General features: G+C 40.6%; 1 protein-coding gene across 1 annotated transcript; it reads right to left on the bottom strand.

Moving 5' to 3' along the window:
- Window positions 1-270: 270 nt before the first annotated feature.
- On the bottom strand, window positions 271-15,513 carry DNAJA2 (DnaJ heat shock protein family (Hsp40) member A2). The gene is made up of 9 exons (XM_035025282.1): window positions 15,330-15,513; window positions 13,843-13,902; window positions 13,319-13,542; window positions 10,637-10,717; window positions 10,252-10,385; window positions 7,583-7,779; window positions 2,600-2,744; window positions 2,295-2,422; window positions 271-1,545 (listed from the first exon to the last, which is right to left on the bottom strand). The coding sequence occupies exons 1-9, from the start codon at window positions 15,405-15,407 to the stop codon at window positions 1,354-1,356; spliced, it is 1,239 nt and encodes a 412-aa protein (XP_034881173.1). The 5' UTR covers window positions 15,408-15,513; the 3' UTR covers window positions 271-1,353.
- Window positions 15,514-19,781: the final 4,268 nt, after the last annotated feature.

Below are 19,781 nucleotides of genomic sequence, written 5' to 3'. Positions count from 1 at the left end.
AATAAACTACAAGTACTGTGTTTAGGCTCAGGGATGGCATAATACATTTTTAAATTTTAGCTTTCAGTTTTCCCTGTTTGTTCTTTTACAGATGTAAAACGTACAACTAATGTCTCTTTTCCCTAAAATTAAAGTGTGTTCTAAGAAGATCTACTCTGGGAATGAAAAGAAGGTAATAGAAGATGGAAAGAAGAGCGACACAACATCCTCTTCATAGTAGTTTTACCTGATTTTTCTCATACCAGCCTGAGTCTTACTTTTCTATAAAACATTAGTAATCAGTGCTTCCCCCAATCTCAAATATTCAACTTAATGGAGACAGAGAATCTTTAACTTAACATTTAATGAAAACAGAGCATTTTAACAGGTTCTTTGCAGACATGGTTCTAATATTGATTTGCTGTTACCTTATTTTTAAAACGGGGTGGTGGTGGGAGATACAGAGGCTAGATTAACCTGGCCCCAACGCTCAGGATCATAACTTACGAGTTACATAACTCTGATGTCCTTGACTGTACAAAGCATCAATTGAAGCCAATAAAGCCTGTTTCTACCAACATATCAAACTTTCTCTTTGCCTTTTAAAACTATAAAATGGGCACGTACCTGAGGCATAGGCTTCAGGCCAATGGGTTTTTAAGGGCTGCTTAAGAACCAGAATGAAGGATACATTCTCCAGCTTAAGGATATATTTTACAGTTCAAAGTATGTTCTTCCTTCTAAAAATGTGACACAAAGAATAATTTATACCAACTGCTTTTTATTATCGAGTTTCAGAAACCTTTCACAAGATGGTAAAAAAAAAGGGGGGGGGGACTTTACAACCACAGCTAATGTTATTTTTTTCTCCATTGTTCCCAGTCAGCTCCAAACCCATTGTGTGCAAAGCCCATTTTTCCATGCATCTAAACGATAGATACAGGCTATGAAATTCTTTATTCTATTTGTAGCAGCTTATGCAGGTGCAGCCAAACACAAAGCTTCAGGACAAATTGTACACAAACTTTACAATGTGGGATTTGGATTTAAAATATGAAACATAAAATCTACACAAAACTGATAAAAATCAAGCACAGATACCAGGACTGAAACTTATAATCCATGTGTGAAAGGGAGTCTTGTTTCCTTTCAAGTGCTTTATTCTGCTACAGAACAGTCAAAATGAAGATGTAAAGCTTTGTGGTTAGTTTAAATTATACACTCTGTAGATACTATACCAATTTTAAAAGTTACACATAGACCAACAGATGTCCATCAGTTCCTCTGGATTGACCAGACACTCCAGCTGGATCGCTGAAAGCAAACCGGGCAAATGTGGAAAGAAAATCCACCTGTGCAATTTGTTTGCAGAGTTTACTGATGGGCACATTGCACTCCTGGTCCATGATGGCTGCTGCTTTCTTCATCAGAGCTATCGTTATAGGCTTCACGCCTCTGACCACCTCCCGAGCCCCGAGTGCTATCAAATTCTTGAAGCTCTACCTCCTCTGTGTCTCCAATTATGTTTGGAACTTCTGGTCTAGATGGCAGAAGATCTTCTAGCTCCTTTATGAAAATCAAAACAAAACAAAAAGGTTAGTTTGTGAGCTATCTTCAACTTCCCTTTGGATACAATCTAAGGTATATCCAAGGTATATGCTTCTTTGAGAGTTAAAATAGATAAATCTAGTGCACTTTAAGCCAGAAGATCACAAACTAATGACCCACAGATCAAATATGCAGACATCTTTTGTAAAACCCAACCACTGCTTAGAAAACAAAAAGCCAGAAGTAGCTGCCAACATTTAAACGCTGGAAAATTTTACAGAAGACATGCCTTCCTGCATGGAAGGACTAATGCTAAGCTTTCGAAAGGCTGCCTCTTTAGGGGAGGGATCTGGTGTCCAGGGAGTCCCAATCCTTCCAACACCAACTTACATCCAGTCTGCTTTAATTCTTTACTACTCCCTGCTTGGCACCATCAATATTTACACCAGCAAGATTTGTTTTTGTTGTTGTTGTTTTGTTTTTTAAGAGAGATACAAAGAGTGTGGGGGGGGGGAGAGGGAGAGAGAGAACCTGAAGCAGGTTCCAAATCCGGTGAGGAGCCTGACATGGGGCTTGAAATACAGTTGGATGCTTAAGCAACTGAGCCACCCAGGCACACCAAGCTTTGCTTTTAATAATCACCAGGACGGCCCAACAATCACTCAAGTGTTAAAAAAATCCTAGCACCCAAAACAAATCAAAGGTGACAAACACCTCACTGTTAAACTTTAAGTAATTTGTTGCTTATATTTAGAGAGAACACTTACAGAAAGCTTGTCTGGGTTGATCCAGTTGTTTTCAGGAAACTGCACATCAAACTTTATGTAGAGATCACCTTTTTCAAAGGGATTACGATACTGTGGCATTCCTTCCCCTCGAACTACACGGACACATCCTATTATTTGAGTAAGTAAAAAGGAAATTATTAGAATTTTACCCAAGAAGAAAGGTGCTCAATAATTCTTTTGAGAGTCACCTACTATAAAAAAATTACAAACTGGAAAAAAAAAAAAACTCAACAACAAAAACAAAACCACATGGAATCCTGGATTAGACAAAAATCAAGATTTACCTGGTTCAATTACTTTTCCGGGGGGGTATTTCACCACAATCTGACGTCCATCAAGGTGCTTAAATGTGAACTGAAATCCACATAGAGCTTCAACAAGTCCTATCTTATATGTCATGTGCAAGTCATTCCCATCTCTTTGGAACACCTACAAATAAAGCACACAAAACACATTTAAAAAAAAAAAAACTATGAAGCCATACCCTGTTGTGCTGTGTTCCTTGAAATGATTTCAAAACCTTAATTCTACCATTCATTGTAAAAGCCAAACTGTTGTCATCCCTAATTCCCTAAATTTATATAAAGAAACCTAGCTATTCTCATGTATTATGCTAGAAACATCTATCAGAAAAGCATTGGGAGGAGCACCTGGGTGGCTCAGTTAGTTAAGCATTTGCCTTCGGCTGGGGTCCTGATCCCAGGGTCCTGGGATCAAGCCCTGAATTGGGCTCCCTGCTCAGTGGGGAGTCTGCTTCTCCCTCTCCTTCTGCCCTTCCCCCTGCTGGTGCGCGCTGTCAAATGATTAAATAAAATCTTTAAAAAAAAAAAAAAGGAAAGGAAAGCACTGGAATTGAGAAAACTGGCTCTAATAAAGCATAGCTCAGGCTCCAAAAAACAGAACCAGAGATATTCTGCAACTGTGGCTCATTTCCTGACCCTGCCTCTGAGCAAAAAAGGGTGTAGACAGTCCAGCAGGATTCTGTAGAAGAGGTTCATCTTGGAAGTGCTCCCCAGACATGACTGTAACAGGGGAAGGGGAGAGCCCAAGTTCAACATAAAAAGCTCAACCACTAAATGGGCTCAATATCATGCTTTACACATGTACAAGCAAGTATTACCTCACCTAAAATTCAAAATTTGCTTAGATGAATATAAATCAAACAGCAGTGCCAAGTGACTAATTACAATATTAGTCTATGGCTTAGGTAATGCAAAGATTATTCAATAAACATCAAGTATATTTCTGAGCTTTCAATGTGTAGGAAAAATACATCCAATTTCACACATACCTTACTTATAGTTTTTGCTTATTAGAATTTACAAATATCTATACTTCGCTTTTGAAATTTAAGATGAAACAAAACTGCAATGAAAGGTCACCTAGATTTTTTTCAATACAAAATAATCTCTCCTCCAAAGAACAAAACAGATGAACATAAGGGAAGGGAAGGAAAAATAAGACAAAAATAGAGAGAGAGGCAAACCGTAAGAGACTCAACAAAAGGGAAAAAGATTGCTGGAGGGGAGATGGGATAATGGGTGATGGGCATTAAGGAGAGCACTTGATGTAATGAGCATTGGGTGCTATATGCAACTGATGAGGGGTGCATGGGTGGCTCAGTCGTTAAGTGTCTGCCTTCGGCTCAGGTCATGATCCCAGGGTCCTGGGATCGAGCCCCGCATCGGGCTCCCTGCTCGGCGGGAAGCCTGCTTCTCCCTCTCCCACTCTCCCTGCTTGTGTTCCCTCTCTCGCTGTGTCTCTATCAAATAAATAAACATTAAAAAAAAAGAGAGATTTGTATGTTTCAGCTATAGCACCCACCCTAATCTCATGGCCTGACAATTCCTTCAGCACAAACTTTGGGAGTAAAAAAAAAAAAAGCCCCAAACAAAATAACTACAAGCTTTTTCATGAACTAGTTGAGACTAGCCAAATTTTCTTAGAAGGCTAACATTTTCAGGGTGCCTGGGGGCTCAGTCGGTTGAGTGTCCGACTCTTGGTTTCGATTTGGCTAAGGTCAGGTCATGATCCCAGAGTCATGGCATCGGCCCGCATCCTGGCTCTGTGCTCACAAGGGAATCTGCTTGAGATTCTCTCGCCCTCCCTCCCCTCTCTGAAATAAATAAATCCTTGAAAAAAAGAAAGGTTAATATTTTCAGTGGTATTAATTAAACAAAAGCCTAAATCTCGGGCTCCAATTTACTTTACTGGTCATAGTAAAACCATGAAGTAACATCCTTTGACCTCTCACCAGCTGAACTTCCACTCTAACCTCTAACATCTCCTATTTTCTACTTTAGACAGTTACATCTGCTGTCTGTTGGAAATTCCATGCAACTCCACCACTTCCAACAATTTTAAGAGGTGACCTTCTTCCAAACGCCTCCCCACAGCCCCAAGAAAGAAAAGCAGTTTATTCTGAGAATCAGATCTCATCTGATTCTACATTATCCTTGAGGGACGACTACTTTGTATTTAGAAAGCAAAGCCAAGCCCATGGAGCCCAAAGCTAGTACTAAATAGGGAGTCAGAACTTAGATCCTTGTCTCCAAATCCAGTAATCTGTATTTTAAAAATCCTAACTCAATTATGTAGCAACACTAAAGACTGAATGTAGGATAAAAAAAAGTTTCACCACCAGTCTGACATACCAAAAACTCTCCTCCAAATAAACATTACTTCTTAACTTCTCCATTACCCTCCTGCTGCTGCATGCCACACACCATTTGGTAACTGTCCTCAAACTATTCCAATGAGGGCGCCTGGGTGGCTCAGTTGGTTAGGCGACTGCCTTCAGCTCAGGTCATGATCCCAGGGTCCTGGGATCGAGTCCTGCATCGGGCTCCCTGCTCTGTAGGGAGCCTGCTTCTCCCTCTCCCACTCCCCCTGCTTGTGTTCCCTCTCTCGCTGTGTCTCTGTCAAATAAATAAATAAAATCTTTAAAGACAAAAAAAACAAAAAAAACCAAACTATTCCAATGATAGATCAATGAAAATACCCACATGTTGTCTGGACCGTCTTACAATACAGTTTATACCCAAGCATATTATAAACATCTCAATTACCTAGCTATCTTTCTGCCTTTCTGCCTTGTTACATGGTGTTTTGCATGAAAGGCATGATTGAACAAATGAAGAAATGGCTACAATGCCAGTTAACAGAGAATCTTTTAAAAGAGTTACAGCTCTTTTTGGGGCTCCTGGGTGACTCAGTCAGTTGAGCATCCAGACTCTTGCTTTCGGCTCAGGTCCTGATCTCAGGGTTGTGAGATCAAGCCCCATGTTGGGCTCTGCACTGAGTGCGGAGTCTGCTTGAGATTTGCTCTCCCTCTGCCCCTCCCCCCAACTCTGTCTTTCTCAAATAAATAAATAAATCTTTGGGGGAAAACAACTACAGGGTTACAAATATTTCAACCTACAAGACCCTAAAGCAGAATTCTAGGAATTACTATTTTTTAGCAAGCAGGAAGCCCTTGCTATTTGTACGTTTGGCAATATCCACAAAGAGCCTAGATATATATATAGTAATTTATAGCTTTGCTGAGGTAAGAAATTTATCCTGAGAAAGGTTAGTATAGGAGAGCAAGCCACAATCTAGTGAGAGAATTAATCTAACCAATCTAATTCCCAGAATCTACATCTCAATACGGCTTTACTCTCTATTAGATTCTTTTAAGTGATTTTCAAAATTTACCTTACTTGTAGAAATCACCACCAAAAGAGAAAATTTCAGTACAAACTAAAAAGGTGGTTGACTTGCGATATAAGGACCTTCAGAGAAACTCAAGTCAATGTGGTCAAGTACAATGCCAGAACCGGGTCAAAAATCAGAATCTGGGTGATTACTAAAGAGGTTTCCTGAATAGCTCCAGATACCGTCTTCAAGAACAAAAGCCCACAGTATACTCTATAGCACATTAAAAAATACACGTGCGGGGGCACCTGGGTGGCTCATTCGGTAAACTGTCTGCCTTCAGCTCAGGTCACGATCCTGGGGTCCTGGGATCGAGCCCTGCATCAGGCTCCCTGCTCAGCAGGGAACCTGCTTCTCCCTCTCCCTTTGCTGCTCCCCCTGCTTGTGCTCTCCCGCTCGGTCAAATACATAAAATCTTAAAAAAAATACACATGCAATGGTATAATCAAAATAATATACACTAGACCAGATCGTTGGACCAGTTAATTATGCCTTGTACATAACATACAATATATATCTAAAATAATAATAATTATTTTTAAGATTTTATTTATTTGAGAGAGCATGCAAGCAGGGGTGGGGGGAGGGGCAGAGGGAGAGGGAGAAGCAGACTCTCAACTGAGCAGGAAGGCTGATTTGGGCTCGATCCCAGGACCCCAAGATCATGACCTGAGCGGAAGGCAGATGCTTAACCAACTGAGTCACCCAGGTGCCCCCAAAATAATTTTTCTTAAACTGCAGAACCTTTAAAGAAAAGCTCACATGGTTAACCCAGTATGTAAAAACTAATCAAGAGAGCAGCACTGAAGACTGAAGCCCTATCTACCACTCACCCTCTATCAAAGGAGTTTCACAATGAAAAATAAGCTGCCTTAGATAATCTGGTCCAATGCCCTTTTTTTTTTTTTTTTTAAAGATTTTATTTATTTATTTGAGACAGAGAGAATGAGAGAGAGAGCACATGAGAGGGGGAGGGTCAGAGGGAGAAGCGGGACTCGATCCAGGGACTCCAGGATCATGACCTGAGCCGAAGGCAGTCGCTCAACCAACTGAGCCACCCAGGCGCCCGCCCTCTTTTTTTTTTTTAAGATTTTATTTATTAGAAGAGAGAGAGACAGTGAGAGAGGGACACAAGCAGGGGAAGTGGGAGAGGGAGAAGCAGCCTTCCCGCGGAGCAGGGAGCCGATGCGGGGCTCGATCCCAGGACCCTGGGATCATGACCTGAATGGAAGGCAGACACTTAACGACTGAGCCCCCCCAAGCGCTCCAATGCCCTTATTTTCATACAAGGAAACTGGGGTATAACCACAACAGGATTACTTAAGGTTATAGTGCTAATCAATGGCTGAGCTTGAACCAAAACTGACTCCTTTTCAGTGCTTCTGAAAGCACCTGCTTTGTTGGTCTACTAAGCAAGTCAGTTCTTATAAACTCAGCCCAACCACTTAACTTCATTTATGTTCAATGTTGTTCCAAAGAACCCCAAAAGATCTAAACCTATATCTTGACCGCAAGACCCATTTGTGAATAAAACAAAAATCAAACAAACAAACAAACAAAAAGGGATTTACCTCATGTTCCTTCTCTTGTAGCAAAAGAACAATGTCTCCTGGTTCCACTCCTGGGGCCTGATCTGCTTCCCCAGTGAATGTAATTCTCTGTCCATGTTTCATGCCTTTGTCTACGTGGACTTCAAGAATCTTGACTTCTTTAATCACCTTCTTCCCCTCACATTTTTTACAGCGGTCCTTTTCATTAATTACCTCTCCTAGAAAGAGAGTAACATTAAAACTTCCAGCAAGAGTACTATGTTGCACTCTTTTTTTTTTTTTTTAAAGATTTTATTTATTTATTTGACAGAGAGACACAGTGAGAGAGGGAACACAAGCAGGGGGAGTGGGAGAGAGAGAAGCAGGCTTCTCGCCGAGCAGGGAGCCCAATGCGGGGCTCGATCCCAGGACCCTGGGATCATGACCTGAGCCGAAGGCAGACGCTTAACGACTGAGCCACCCAGGTGCCCCCTACATTGCACTCTTAAGATACATCTTAATAATGTTTTTATTCATTAAATAAATGTTCTGCATTTAACTGCTATCTAAAATTTTATTTATATTTATTTTATATATTTTTTTAAAGATTATATTTAGGGCGCCTGGGTAGCTCAGTTGGTTAAGCAACTGCCTTCGGCTCAGGTCATGATCCTGGAGTCCCGGGATCGAGTCCCGCATCAGGCTCCCTGCTCGGCGGGGAGTCTGCTTCTCCCTCTGACCCTCCTCCCTCTCATGCTCTCTGTCTTTCATTCTCTCTCTCTCAAATAAATAAAATCTTAAAAAAAAAAAAAAAAAAGATTATATTTATTCATTTGAGACAGAGAGAGAGAGAGAGAGAGAGAGAGAGAGAGAGCGCGCGCACCAGCAGGGGGAGAGGCAGAAGCAGGCTCCCCGCCGAGCCAGGAGCCCGACATGGGGCTCAATCCCAGGACCCTGGGATCATGACCTGAGCTGAAGGCAGACGCTTAACAATCTGAGCCACCCAGATGCCCCTAAAGTTTTGTTTAAATTATCATTCTTAATAACAGAAACTCACATCTTACTACAGGTTACCTGAAGGACCCAGCTACCTGGTTCCCTCTATTTCAAAGAAACGTATGAGAAATGTAATGTATCTTAAACACTACTCTCTTGGCTCCTGACTCTATTTCCTCAAGTTAAAACAAAGCCTAAGCTTCAAGGAAAAAAAAATGGGTGGTCAGATGCTGAAGCTTCTACAAGTGCTACTTCCTTTTTTGTTTTCAGGCTTAGTTTCAAGTAAGTTTGCTGACAGAGACAACCCAAATAAAAACTTAAATATCTTTTATGGCTCATTATTACATTGTATAGTTGGTATAAGATTTTATTTATTTCCTAGACTAACCCCTGCTCAGATGTCCTATTACGGATCTTCCTTTTATTTAGGTACGCTATCACTGAGAAATTTCCAAAACCAATTAAGAAATGGCTAAATTTTAGCTGACACTGAGTACCCCCATACCACGTTTAGGACAACACAGCTTCTTTTCTATGTGTTCTTCTGAAACATTTAATTAGTGGTATAATAAAGTAAAACTGAAGTTCTACATGTGAAAAAATAGCATTGATTTCTACTGGCTGATTACTGGCACACTTTAATGCTTAGGTAACATGTATAATTAATGACTTGAGGGACTATTTCTAGAACACTGCTTTCAAAAAGTATGTTCTGCAAAACACCAGTTCCTCATAATGGAATGGCACATGGGTAAAGATTTCAGTAAACTTTGGTTTCTTGATAGCAGGAACTGTTAAGAGGCTTTAATAAGGTAAAGTGCACTAAGACTTTCCAGGAGGGGAATATAATATGCAGTTTCTCCATTATTTCACCACTTCCTGGAGTAATTTGGAAAAAGATGGTCTAGAACTGTGCTGTCCAATATGGTAGCCACCAGCCATCTGTGACTATTTAAAGTTTAAATTAATTAAAATTAAAAATTCAGTTCCTCAGTCACACTAGCTACATTTCATGTACTGAATAGTCACAGGTGGCTAGTGGTGACCATACTCAACATTGCATATATAGAACATCTCCAACATTGTAGGAAAATTTTACTAGATGGCACTGCTCTAGAACAGGGTCTGGTAAACTAAATCCCCAGGCCAAATTGGGTATGCCCTTGTTTTTCTAAGAAATGTTTAACTGGAAGTCAGTCATGCCCATTTGGTTATATATTGTCTATGGCTAAAAAGCACTACAAGGACAGAGGTGAGTAGTAGTTTCAGAAATCACTCTGAGCCTAAGTATTTCAAAGTCATTTAAAACCTAAAGTATTTACTTCTGTGAGAAGCTTCAATTCCCCTTACCTATCCTTAAAAGCTAGCTAAAGCTTACAGTAAAATCTTCCACTTATCAGAATAACTAAACAATTTGCTGTCTCCCTCTTTATCAAATATAACCTTTAATAATATAAAGGGACAAAGGACTTTGCCCATCCTTTCGGAACTAAAGACTAACATTTTATTGAACATAATACAAATTTACTGTCTGTGTTCATTGGGCCTATGCATAATAGAATAATTATTTTCACATTCTTCTTTTAGAACTCTGTATCTTTTCTTTAATAAGATGAATACAAACACATATTAAAAAAGAAAAATTGTAAGCCTCTCCAATTCCTGCATTTCTAATCCATTTCAACATAAAAGCAGAGAAGTATTGTCATGCATACCTTCTCCATTACAGTCAGAACACACAGACTGCATCTGTTGTACCATTCCTGGAGCCAGCTGTCTGATCATGATGCGTACACCTCGACCCCGACAAGCACTACACTTCTGAACAGCTCCAGACTTTCCACCTTGGCTAAAGCAAGCAAATATATAAATTAGATTTTTGCCCACGGACCATTCCATTGGCCATGACAAACAGGAAATGTGCTTTTTACCTTCATCTTCAACCCCCAATGACTAGTATTTAAACTGACTTTCAAATGTATCAGAAAATGTTCTGTGTTGGGTAGTTTAAATCATGAACAATTTTTACCTGGTATAGACTAAAAGTGCCACTGAAAGAACAGATGGAAATTTATTTCATAAACCTGAACACACACTTACCCACTGCATGCACTACAGAGTACATTCTTGCTAAGTTGTAGTTTGGTTGTCTTGCCATTATACAGATCTTCTAAAGACACCCTGGGGAGAAAAGAATTAGGTCCAATCAAATTTTGCCAAGTTCTCCTAAATACAAGATATAAATGACCGCTGATACAGCAAATTCCACTATAACCTTTTAAAGAATTCAAAATCATCTTACATTAATTAAGTCAACTGATCGAAGTTTTATTTTGTGGCTCAAATAAGCAGAAGACTTTTATGATTATGGACAGTATCCATGGTGCTCAAAGCCACAACCTATAGGATCAGGCTAACAATTTGTTATGCTACATTTTCTGACAGAGCTGATAATTGAACAAACTCAAGCATCACAACCTTCTTCTGGCCTCAGGCAGGAGGCCCTTCATCTAATCCAACCCTCTGAATGAGGTACAATTATTATCCTCATTTTACAAGACAAAACTGAACAGACGGGTTAACTTGCCTTTCTTGATCACATAGGCAGCTTGGTTCCAGAGTCCATGCTCTACTAAAGGCTTTGCTCCCCCCAAGGACAATTTTTAGAAAGGTGACAAAGTTATATTACAACTTATGGGAGTTATATGCAACTTAGATAGCGTATGTCTCAAAAACAAAAGTAACCTTATCAGCAGTGTGACAGAGAGGAGGGAAAGGTTTTCAACAGGGAGCCTAGAAGCTTAAGAGGTCTTAAGGACCCACTGACTTATAATCAAAATTATATATTTGAACTTCTACCAAATTTCCAAAGGGGTCTATCATCAAAAAAAAAAAGAAAAAAAAAAGGAGAGTTTAAAAGCCTATTAAAAATGCGTAACTGATAAAACCCAATTCGCCTTTATATAGCATATTTGAATTACAGGACCATTCATTTCCAAACTAACCTCAAAAAAACCTATGTATATCAAGTCTCAAAAAGACTATTCTTTTAGGATCTGAACGCAATGCTTTTAATGTGGTTTTACCCTTCTCACTGTGTTTTTAAAACTCCTTTAGCAGTGAAGATTTACTTTAAAATAGAGGAACAATTGTTAAAAGTATTTTGCAAAGCACCTATACTATTTATATTGTGGCATTCCAACTTTCCCCAAATCATTATTTCAAGCTTAAATTTATACGTTCTAGACAGTATAAGAATAAAACACTGATGGACAAAACATTAGCAACACTTTCAAATAATAACATAGCTACAGCTTAATCAGACAAAAGCAACTGGCTGCATCTGTCTTTTATACTCATAACAATCTTTAACCAAATCATCTACAGAAGGCGAAGAGGTAGATCTTTTCCTCCTTACATATTAAATTACACTTAGTATGCAAAACCACTACCTAAGAGGCCAGAAAAACACACACTTCAACAAACATGGCCAATGAAGGAAAAATGTGGGTAATGGTCTGGCCAAGCTGGCACTCTCCACCAATGGTGCTAAACTGGCACAATCCTTTACAAGGCAATTTAGTTGTATTTATCAGCCTCAAAACACTGATGCCTGCCTGAGAATCTCTGCCAAGAAAAGACAAAGCTGTATATAAAGATACTCAAAGCAGCTATTTACTACAGAAAAAAATTGGCAACATCCTCTAGAAAAGGTGAATGCTTGAATAAATCATGGAACTGAATATTATAAAGACACCCAAAATGAAATCTTATAACAATAGGTAAATTTTAGGGTGGCCGGTTAGCTCAGTTGGTTAGAGCATGGTGCTGATAATAGGTAAATTTTAAATAATGTTAAAAGAAAATAGCATTTGCGGTATACAATGAAAAAAATTTTAAAGTGAATATTAATTTTTTAAGACACAGCAAGTACTTTCTTGATCTTATTTACTTCTTAAATCACTTTTGTATCAAAGAAAAAAAGAACTAATCACACTGTACAACTATTACTCTTGGAATAATATCCAAATGATAATTTCTGAGGATAAAGTCTTTTAAAATACAAATTTAAGAATGAGATCCAAACAATGTAGTTTACACTTCCTCTAATCTACTCAAACATATAAATTAGGTAATATGAAATATTTTAAATAAACACTTGAAAGTCTATGGCATTTGCTAGTAAAACCATTATTGGTTCATGAAAAGAGGATAAAAGACCTCACAAAATTTGCCAAGTAAAATAGCTATTTTCATATTGTAGAGCTCATGGGTTCACAGTCTAAGACCAAGGTCAGACACCATTCATATGTTGGCAGGTTAATGTCAGGCTAGAAGCCAGCAAGCTCCATGGAAACCAATTTAGGAGAGTTCACATGGAGGATCAAGTAATGAGTGACTGTAACATGTAAACAAACTAGTCAGAGTCACTCACTGTGTTAAGTTTTTAAATAAAAAGTAACTTGAAAAATTTAAATACTTAAAAAGAAAATAATCTTCATAACTGAAATTTTAAATCATGTAGTAACAAGCGGCTTCAGACCAATATAACAAAACCATCTGCCTCCTCTGTAGAAATATCAACCATCCTTTAAGATCTATAGCAAAATACAAACACCCAGGTTATCAAATTTAATTTTGTCACCCAATGAGGATAGTAAGGAAATGGAAGATTTTTTTTTCTGACAATAGGACGTTTTTGATACCTTTATCTTTACTAAGCATTACTACTTGAAAAAATAGTACTTAATATTTTTTTAAAAAAGAAAAAAAGATATTCACTTAAGTGGATGCATCATGTCTTCTCCTCTTCTTCTGCCATTTCGACTTCTACTCTGATTGCCCATGAAGCCGAACAATCCCCCACCAAAAATGTGAGAGAAAATATCATCCATGCCACCACCTCCACCGCTACCTTCCCGAAGACCTTGTTCTCCATATCTGTCATATAATTCACGCTTCTCAGGGTTTGACAGTACTTCATATGCAAAACTGATTTCTTTGAACTATAAAAGAAAAAAAAGTAACAAGGAAAACAACTGGATTTTCAAGTAGAGGAGTGGGGCAAAGGCTACAGGAATCTGGAATCCAATTATTCTAACAAAAGCTATAAATTACCTTTGGTTTGATTCTGGTCCTATCTCCCACCTACCACTGCCCGGAATGTTAGCATTCCCATTACAAAACCAAAATACTCTTCATGTAAAAATTTGGCTCTATGGTAAGAGATGGGACTTTTCTTGACTTTTTTCAAGCAGGGCAATTTAAAACTGAAACCTCATGGGGCAAAATCTCAAATAACTTACTTTGTCACCAGCATTTGGATTCTTATCAGGATGGTATTCCTTGGCTAACTTTCTGTATGCCTTCAATAAAAAAGAAATTTAAAAAAAAAAAAGGTTACATACAAAATCTGATTTAAAGATTTATGAGTACTAAATATCCATTTTCCTGAGAAGCAATGTTTTAAAATCAAACCTTCCAAAAACATCTTTTATTCATTGAGACTGACAAACTGGATTCGTAAGCTGAGAAAATATCTCAATACTGTTTACTCACTAACCAAAAACAAAATATCGAAAAATTTCATATTTTCACTATTGTCAAATGTCTTTGATGGCCAGTAACCAGACCAAGAAAACTCTAATGAACGCTAAAGAAATGATTGTTAAGTTTGTTAAAACTGCGAAATATTTTAACTAAAAATTAAGCTAAGGTAAGAACCTCTGCTCAGGATGGCTCCTGCCTTCCCTCTAATTGAAACATCAAGAGGAGCTCCTTTTATTTTTTCATATGGCGGATTAATCAGGGTATTAACTAACTGGAGTAACTTCAGTCTTCCTGAAGTTGCATACATTTAGGTGGCTAGAATATACTGCACTTAAGTCTTTATTCACAGACACATGAATTATATAATACAGACTAGCATTTCCGGTAAGGTAACAGGAAGTCCATTTTACTCTCAACTCTACCCGTCCCAATGCCTAAGGAGCAGTCTCATTTTTTCTCAGCTTACAAATCTGGATACTCTAAGCTCGGTGAAGACCGAGTAGGGCTCAGTCAAATGCCGCAAGTGCTCTGAAATCCTGAGATCAAAGATTCGCAGCATTGCAGACAGCAATAAGGCCTTATATTTATTTTTAGTGTACACTCAGGTGTTTGGCTGGTACCCACGACTTATTCCTGAACCGAGTACAGAAACATCTAGGTTACCTGCCCACAGAACAATACACCCAAACAGAGACCCACGGGGCGGTGGGCGAAGGAGGAAGAGTGGGAGGTGCTCCTGCGGCTGCGGCACCCAGGAAACATCCCCAACCGCCCGGAGGCGCCGGCGGGGGCGGCCTCAACCCTCCCGCCAGGCCCTACACCCAGCCCGGACTCGGCTCCGAAGCCGGCGACCGCGGCGTGGACAACTTCTCCCCCGAGGCCGGGATGCGCTGCGCGCCTCTGTCCAACCTGTTTTTCCAGGGTGATGACCTCCGCGCGGGGAGGGCCGCGCAGGCTGCAACCTCCCGGGAGCGCCCGGCCTCCGGCGCCCGCCGGGGGAGGGAGGAAGGAAGCGTTCTCGTCGTGTTTGCGCAGAGGCGGGTTTTATTTGCTGCATTTGCGGGCAGGCGGGGCCGACGGCCCAAGGTCAGCCGAGGCCGGTCTCGCTGCCGCCGCCGCCCCCCAGCCTGAGCCCGCCACGTCTGGCGCCGGCTCGTGGGCAGCCCCGTAGCGCGGCCTGGCCGCCTCAGCCAAGCAGGCCCGCGCCCCTCACACCCTGCCCGGCCGTCCCGCTCCCCACTACCTTCTTCAGCTCGTTCTCGCTGGCGCCGGGCGGGACGCCCAGGATGTCGTATAGCTTGGTGTCGGCCACGTTTGCCATGGCGGCCGGCCGGGCAGCGCTTAGGGAAGAAGGCGACGGAGCGGACGGAGCGAAGCCAGGCCCACAGCGGCGTCGGCGGCAGCGCAGGCCAAGGAAGACAGCGAGGGGGAAGAGGGGCGGGGCTGAACTTTGACCCGGCGCACGGCGCGCCGTGACGTCGCTGCGCGGTGTCCGCCCCTGAGCCCTCGGCCCCGGCCGTTGGGGGTCGTGGTGGTGAAGGACCCGGCGGAAGGCTCGCTTCTCCTCAGGGTCCAGTCACCGGGGCGGGGTCCAGCGTAGAAACTGAGAGAACTGTGACCCGCGCTTTCCAAGAATTCGGCTCTCTGCGAAAGGCGTGTATGGAGGGTGCTGAGGGGATGAAGAGGCCACCCCCTCGGTCAGCTTCGAGTCCGGCGGGCGAGAAAACCAGGCCGGGCCCCTTAGGGAAGCCCCGCAGAGGTCGTCCTCCGAATCCGAGATGCCGCAGGTGGACCCTCTGCGTCTGGTTCCCTCGGGGTTTAAGATGAAAAACAGCACCTGGGTGTGTGTCTGTCTTTGTGTCTCTGTCGTGTGTGTTTTGTATTAAGAAATTTTTAAACAGTCGCCAAAAGTAGTATGTTGCACCGAAGAGTACAGCAGTTAGCTACATCTTACCGATTTTGTGTATCTCCTCCCACCCATACTCCCTAATCTCCATTGTTTTAAGGGAAACCGTTTTATTCATAAATGTATATACCTAATATGCCTTTTTATGGCATAATCACATTTAATGAAATTGAGTCCATCTAATTCATTGTCCATGTTCGGGTTATCACCGCTGCCTTCATGACCTTTCACAATTGGTTTGTGGCATCCGGGTCCAAATTAAGGCCGACCCGTTGTGTGGGGATCACGTGTTTAAGTCTCTAACTTGACAGCTTTAAAGTTAGCCAACACCATAGCTCTAGAGGGTATAAGGCAGTTTGGCCGGACACAGAGTTACCTGGTGATTGATGCCCATTGATTGACATTCGTTTCAGAAAATGTTTGCAGTGCACCCTCCACGTGCTGTGATGTACAGTCACCTGGACTGGGGGAGGGGAGGGTTACAAGAGAATAAGCCATTGTGCCTGCCTCCAACTCACTAACGGTTTATGGAGACAGAGAAGTAAGATGTTCTGATCCTTTGGAACCCGAACTGGTAGTAAAGACTCCGGCATAATCATTGCAGAATAATCTCTCTTCCTTGGCATTCCTCCAACCGTAGTTGTGGAGGGCCTTGAGTACCATGCCAAGGAGTTTGAAATTTATCCTGAAAACCCTGGGGAGTAACTGATGGGAAGTCATGGTACTCCTTCCACCTAACTCTTCCCTTTTCTTCAAATCCTATAAAAAATGCTGTTCTTTCAGTGAAGTCTTATTTGATTCCACAACCTGGTGAACACCACTTTTCTCATTTGAGTTTCCACTACCCTTGTTGTGCCTCTCCTAGTCCTGTCTGATGTGCAATTTGAATAGTATTTTGGTGTGAGTCCAAACTCCGTTAATAGGCTGTAGATTACTTAGGGGAAATTCTTCTGTACCCCACAAGGTCTGGTTTTGAACGCAGTAAAGGCCTCAGTGATTGCAATTTCCCCACTTCCTTTTCACATATTGAGACATTCATAAAAAGCAGTATAAAGTTGTGGTAGAGTTAGATCATGTGGGTTGGTAGCCTGGATCTGCCACTTATTAACAATGTGACCTTGAGCTAGTTACTTAATTTTTCTGAGGCTATTTCCTCACATGTAAAGTTAGGTTTAATAGTATTTATGTCATTGGCTTGTTTTGAGAATTAAAAGAGTCAATAACATACTTAGAACAGGAGCTAAAGCCAAGAATTAGCAGTTTGTTTTTGCCCATTTGCCTATAAGCTGTTGCCATATGTCTGTTCATTGTTTTAATCCTTTAAATACCTGGGTTCCTGAGCAGGATTCCCCAGCTTCCTCCATTGCCTATGTGGAATGCCCCTCAGTCCTTTTTCATGATCTCACCTCTCCAGATCTCCCTGCTTGCCAGTTACCATGCTTTATTCTTCATTCATCAGTTCCCGCTCCACATGAGAATATGAACTGAAAACTGTCTTTATTGTAACCTTTATGTAGTTTACCTTATTTTATCTTTCTGCTCATAAAGAGTCAAAAAGAGCTGGACTTTTCTGTTTGTTTCAGTTTTACTCAACTTTCTTTCTTTTTTTCTTTACAAGAGGAAAAAAGTCCTCACTTGATTCACTTTTAGATATTTAGGTATTTTAGTGAAAAATAACTTAGCTCTAAGTTATTTTTTACCTGTCTCTAAACCAGCACCGTAGTTCATATTTTAATTTTGTTTTCATTTATTTACAATATTTTCTCCATTTCTGAGTGTTAATTGTGATCAGTATTGTTATTTGCTAATTTTATAGGTCAACAAGTTATTTCAGAACAGTTCTGTGTGTTTCAACTGGCATATACTCTCCTCCCTGTCATTACATATTGAGTCAAATCTGTGTCAGTGTGAGCACTGTAACATTTCAGCCACTGACTTTGTGTTTTTAAGGTAGCTCTTTAATTTTAGCTCCTTATTTAGCTAATGCCATGAAGGGAACAAGACCTTTATCTCATTTCATGTCTCAGGCACCATAAAATGCTGAGTCACAGTCATCTGAGGGCTGTTCTCTCTAGGCAAATGATTTAAAGTTTGAGGCTGGAGTGATTTCAGATTTCTGCCAGGCTTATATTGTTATTCAATTCCTTCTTAAAGATTTTTAAAATTTTGTGTACTTATGTAATTGTGAGGGGATGAGGTGGGGAGGAGGTGGATGAGGACTAGGGAGGAAGTATATGAACTTTAATAGTTTTAAGGCCCTTTATACTGTTCACAACTAACACAATACAAACGATGTAATCAATCCATTACTTTATAGACAGCCCTGTATGTACAATTTAGTCAGTTGAGACAGTTTTGTTTTCAGCCTTCCTTTTAAAGAAAATTTTATTTATTTATTCATTCATTTATTTATTTGAGAGAGAGGGAGGGAGCCTGAGCGTGTGTGTGCACGCATACATAAATGGGGCTGGGGCAGGGAGCAGAAGGGGAGGGAGAGTGAAAGAATTTCAAGCACGTACTGATCAGGAAGCCTGTGGCAGGGCTACATCTCAGGACCCTGAGATCATGACCTGAGCTGAAACCAAGAGTTGGATGCTTAACTGACTGAGCCACCCAGGTGCCCCTTTCAGCCTTTTATCTAATTAGTTTTGAATGTATAGGGCAGGCGATGCCAGTTTAAATATTTTTCAGGGGATACAAAAGAAGGTGCTAATGGCTCTTGTTACGAAGATATTAGGACTACAGAATTGATGATGGTACTCTGTGAAGGAAAAATTGTGAGGTTTGGATCACTAAGTTCCTTGTAGTTCCTAAACTAGATTGTTAAGTGATGGAGCAACTCATTGTATATGGTGTATACACATATACATACATATATTCATATACATATACACATAAACAAACATATATATACACATATGTGTATATGATTGTATATGGTGTATAGCCCCACTGCTAACCTGTCAAACCCTGTCATGTCAGACCTTTCCATGTCAATTAGCACATTGTAAAGGTCCAATTTGCTTGTAAATTAAAAATGGATGTTTAGGGGCACCTGGGTGGCTCAGTCAGTTAAGTGCCTGACTTGATTTTGGCTCAGGTATGATCTCAGGGTTGGGAGATTGAGCCCCACATCCAGCTCCACTCTGGGTGTGGTGCCTGCTTAAGATTCCTTTCTCCCTCTCCCTCTGCTCTTCCCCACCATTCACCATTGAGTATGTATTATGGACCCATTATGTATCAGACACTATTCAGGGTTAGGGATACAGTCATAAATAAAACAAAATCCCTGCTCTCACAGAACTTATATCTAGTGGGGAAGATAGACAATAAACAAGTATATAGTGTATCAGATAGTAATATATACTCTGGAGAAAAGGAAAAGGGCTAAAGAGTATAAAAAGTATTGGGTTGGATACTATTTTTATTTAGGGTATTTGGGGAAGACTTAATTGATAAGATGAATTTGAATTTCAATCCAAAAGAAGTGAGGATATTTGAGAAAACTTTCCAGGTAGTGAGCCCTCAAAGGCCCTAAGGCAGAACATGCCTGGTTATTAGAAGAGGGAGACCAATATGGCTGGGTACAGCAAGTTACAGAGATAGTGGAAGGAGAGGTAGTGAAATCACAGAAGTTATGGGAGACACAATCAGGTCCATTATAAAGACTTTGGCTTTTATTATGTAATGAGGAACCATTAAAAGATTGTGAGCTGAGGAAAGACCTAAACTAAGTTGCATTTTTTTTTTTTTAAGATTTTTTTGTTTATTTATTTGACAGAGAGAGAC

Source organism: Mirounga leonina, unplaced genomic scaffold (assembly GCF_011800145.1).
Source record: "Mirounga leonina isolate KUSES-001 unplaced genomic scaffold, KU_Mleo_1.0 Mir_180, whole genome shotgun sequence".
Classification (NCBI taxonomy): domain Eukaryota; kingdom Metazoa; phylum Chordata; class Mammalia; order Carnivora; family Phocidae; genus Mirounga; species Mirounga leonina.
The sequence above is the reverse complement of the archived record's forward strand: the minus strand, read 5'-3'. Positions and strand labels throughout refer to the sequence as shown.

Bases quoted from the DNA above. Each gene is read 5' to 3' on its own strand.
- DNAJA2 (XM_035025282.1), bottom strand. From the start codon at position 15,407: ATGGCAAACGTGGCCGACACCAAGCTATACGACATCCTGGGCGTCCCG. The intron at 10,718-13,318 runs GTGAATATCTTT...TTTTCTCCCCAG, and splicing joins GACATGATGCATCCACTTAA to GGTGTCTTTAGAAGATCTGT. The intron at 1,546-2,294 runs GTAAGTGTTCTC...ATTTTCATAAAG, and splicing joins TCAACCCAGACAAGCTTTCT to GAGCTAGAAGATCTTCTGCC.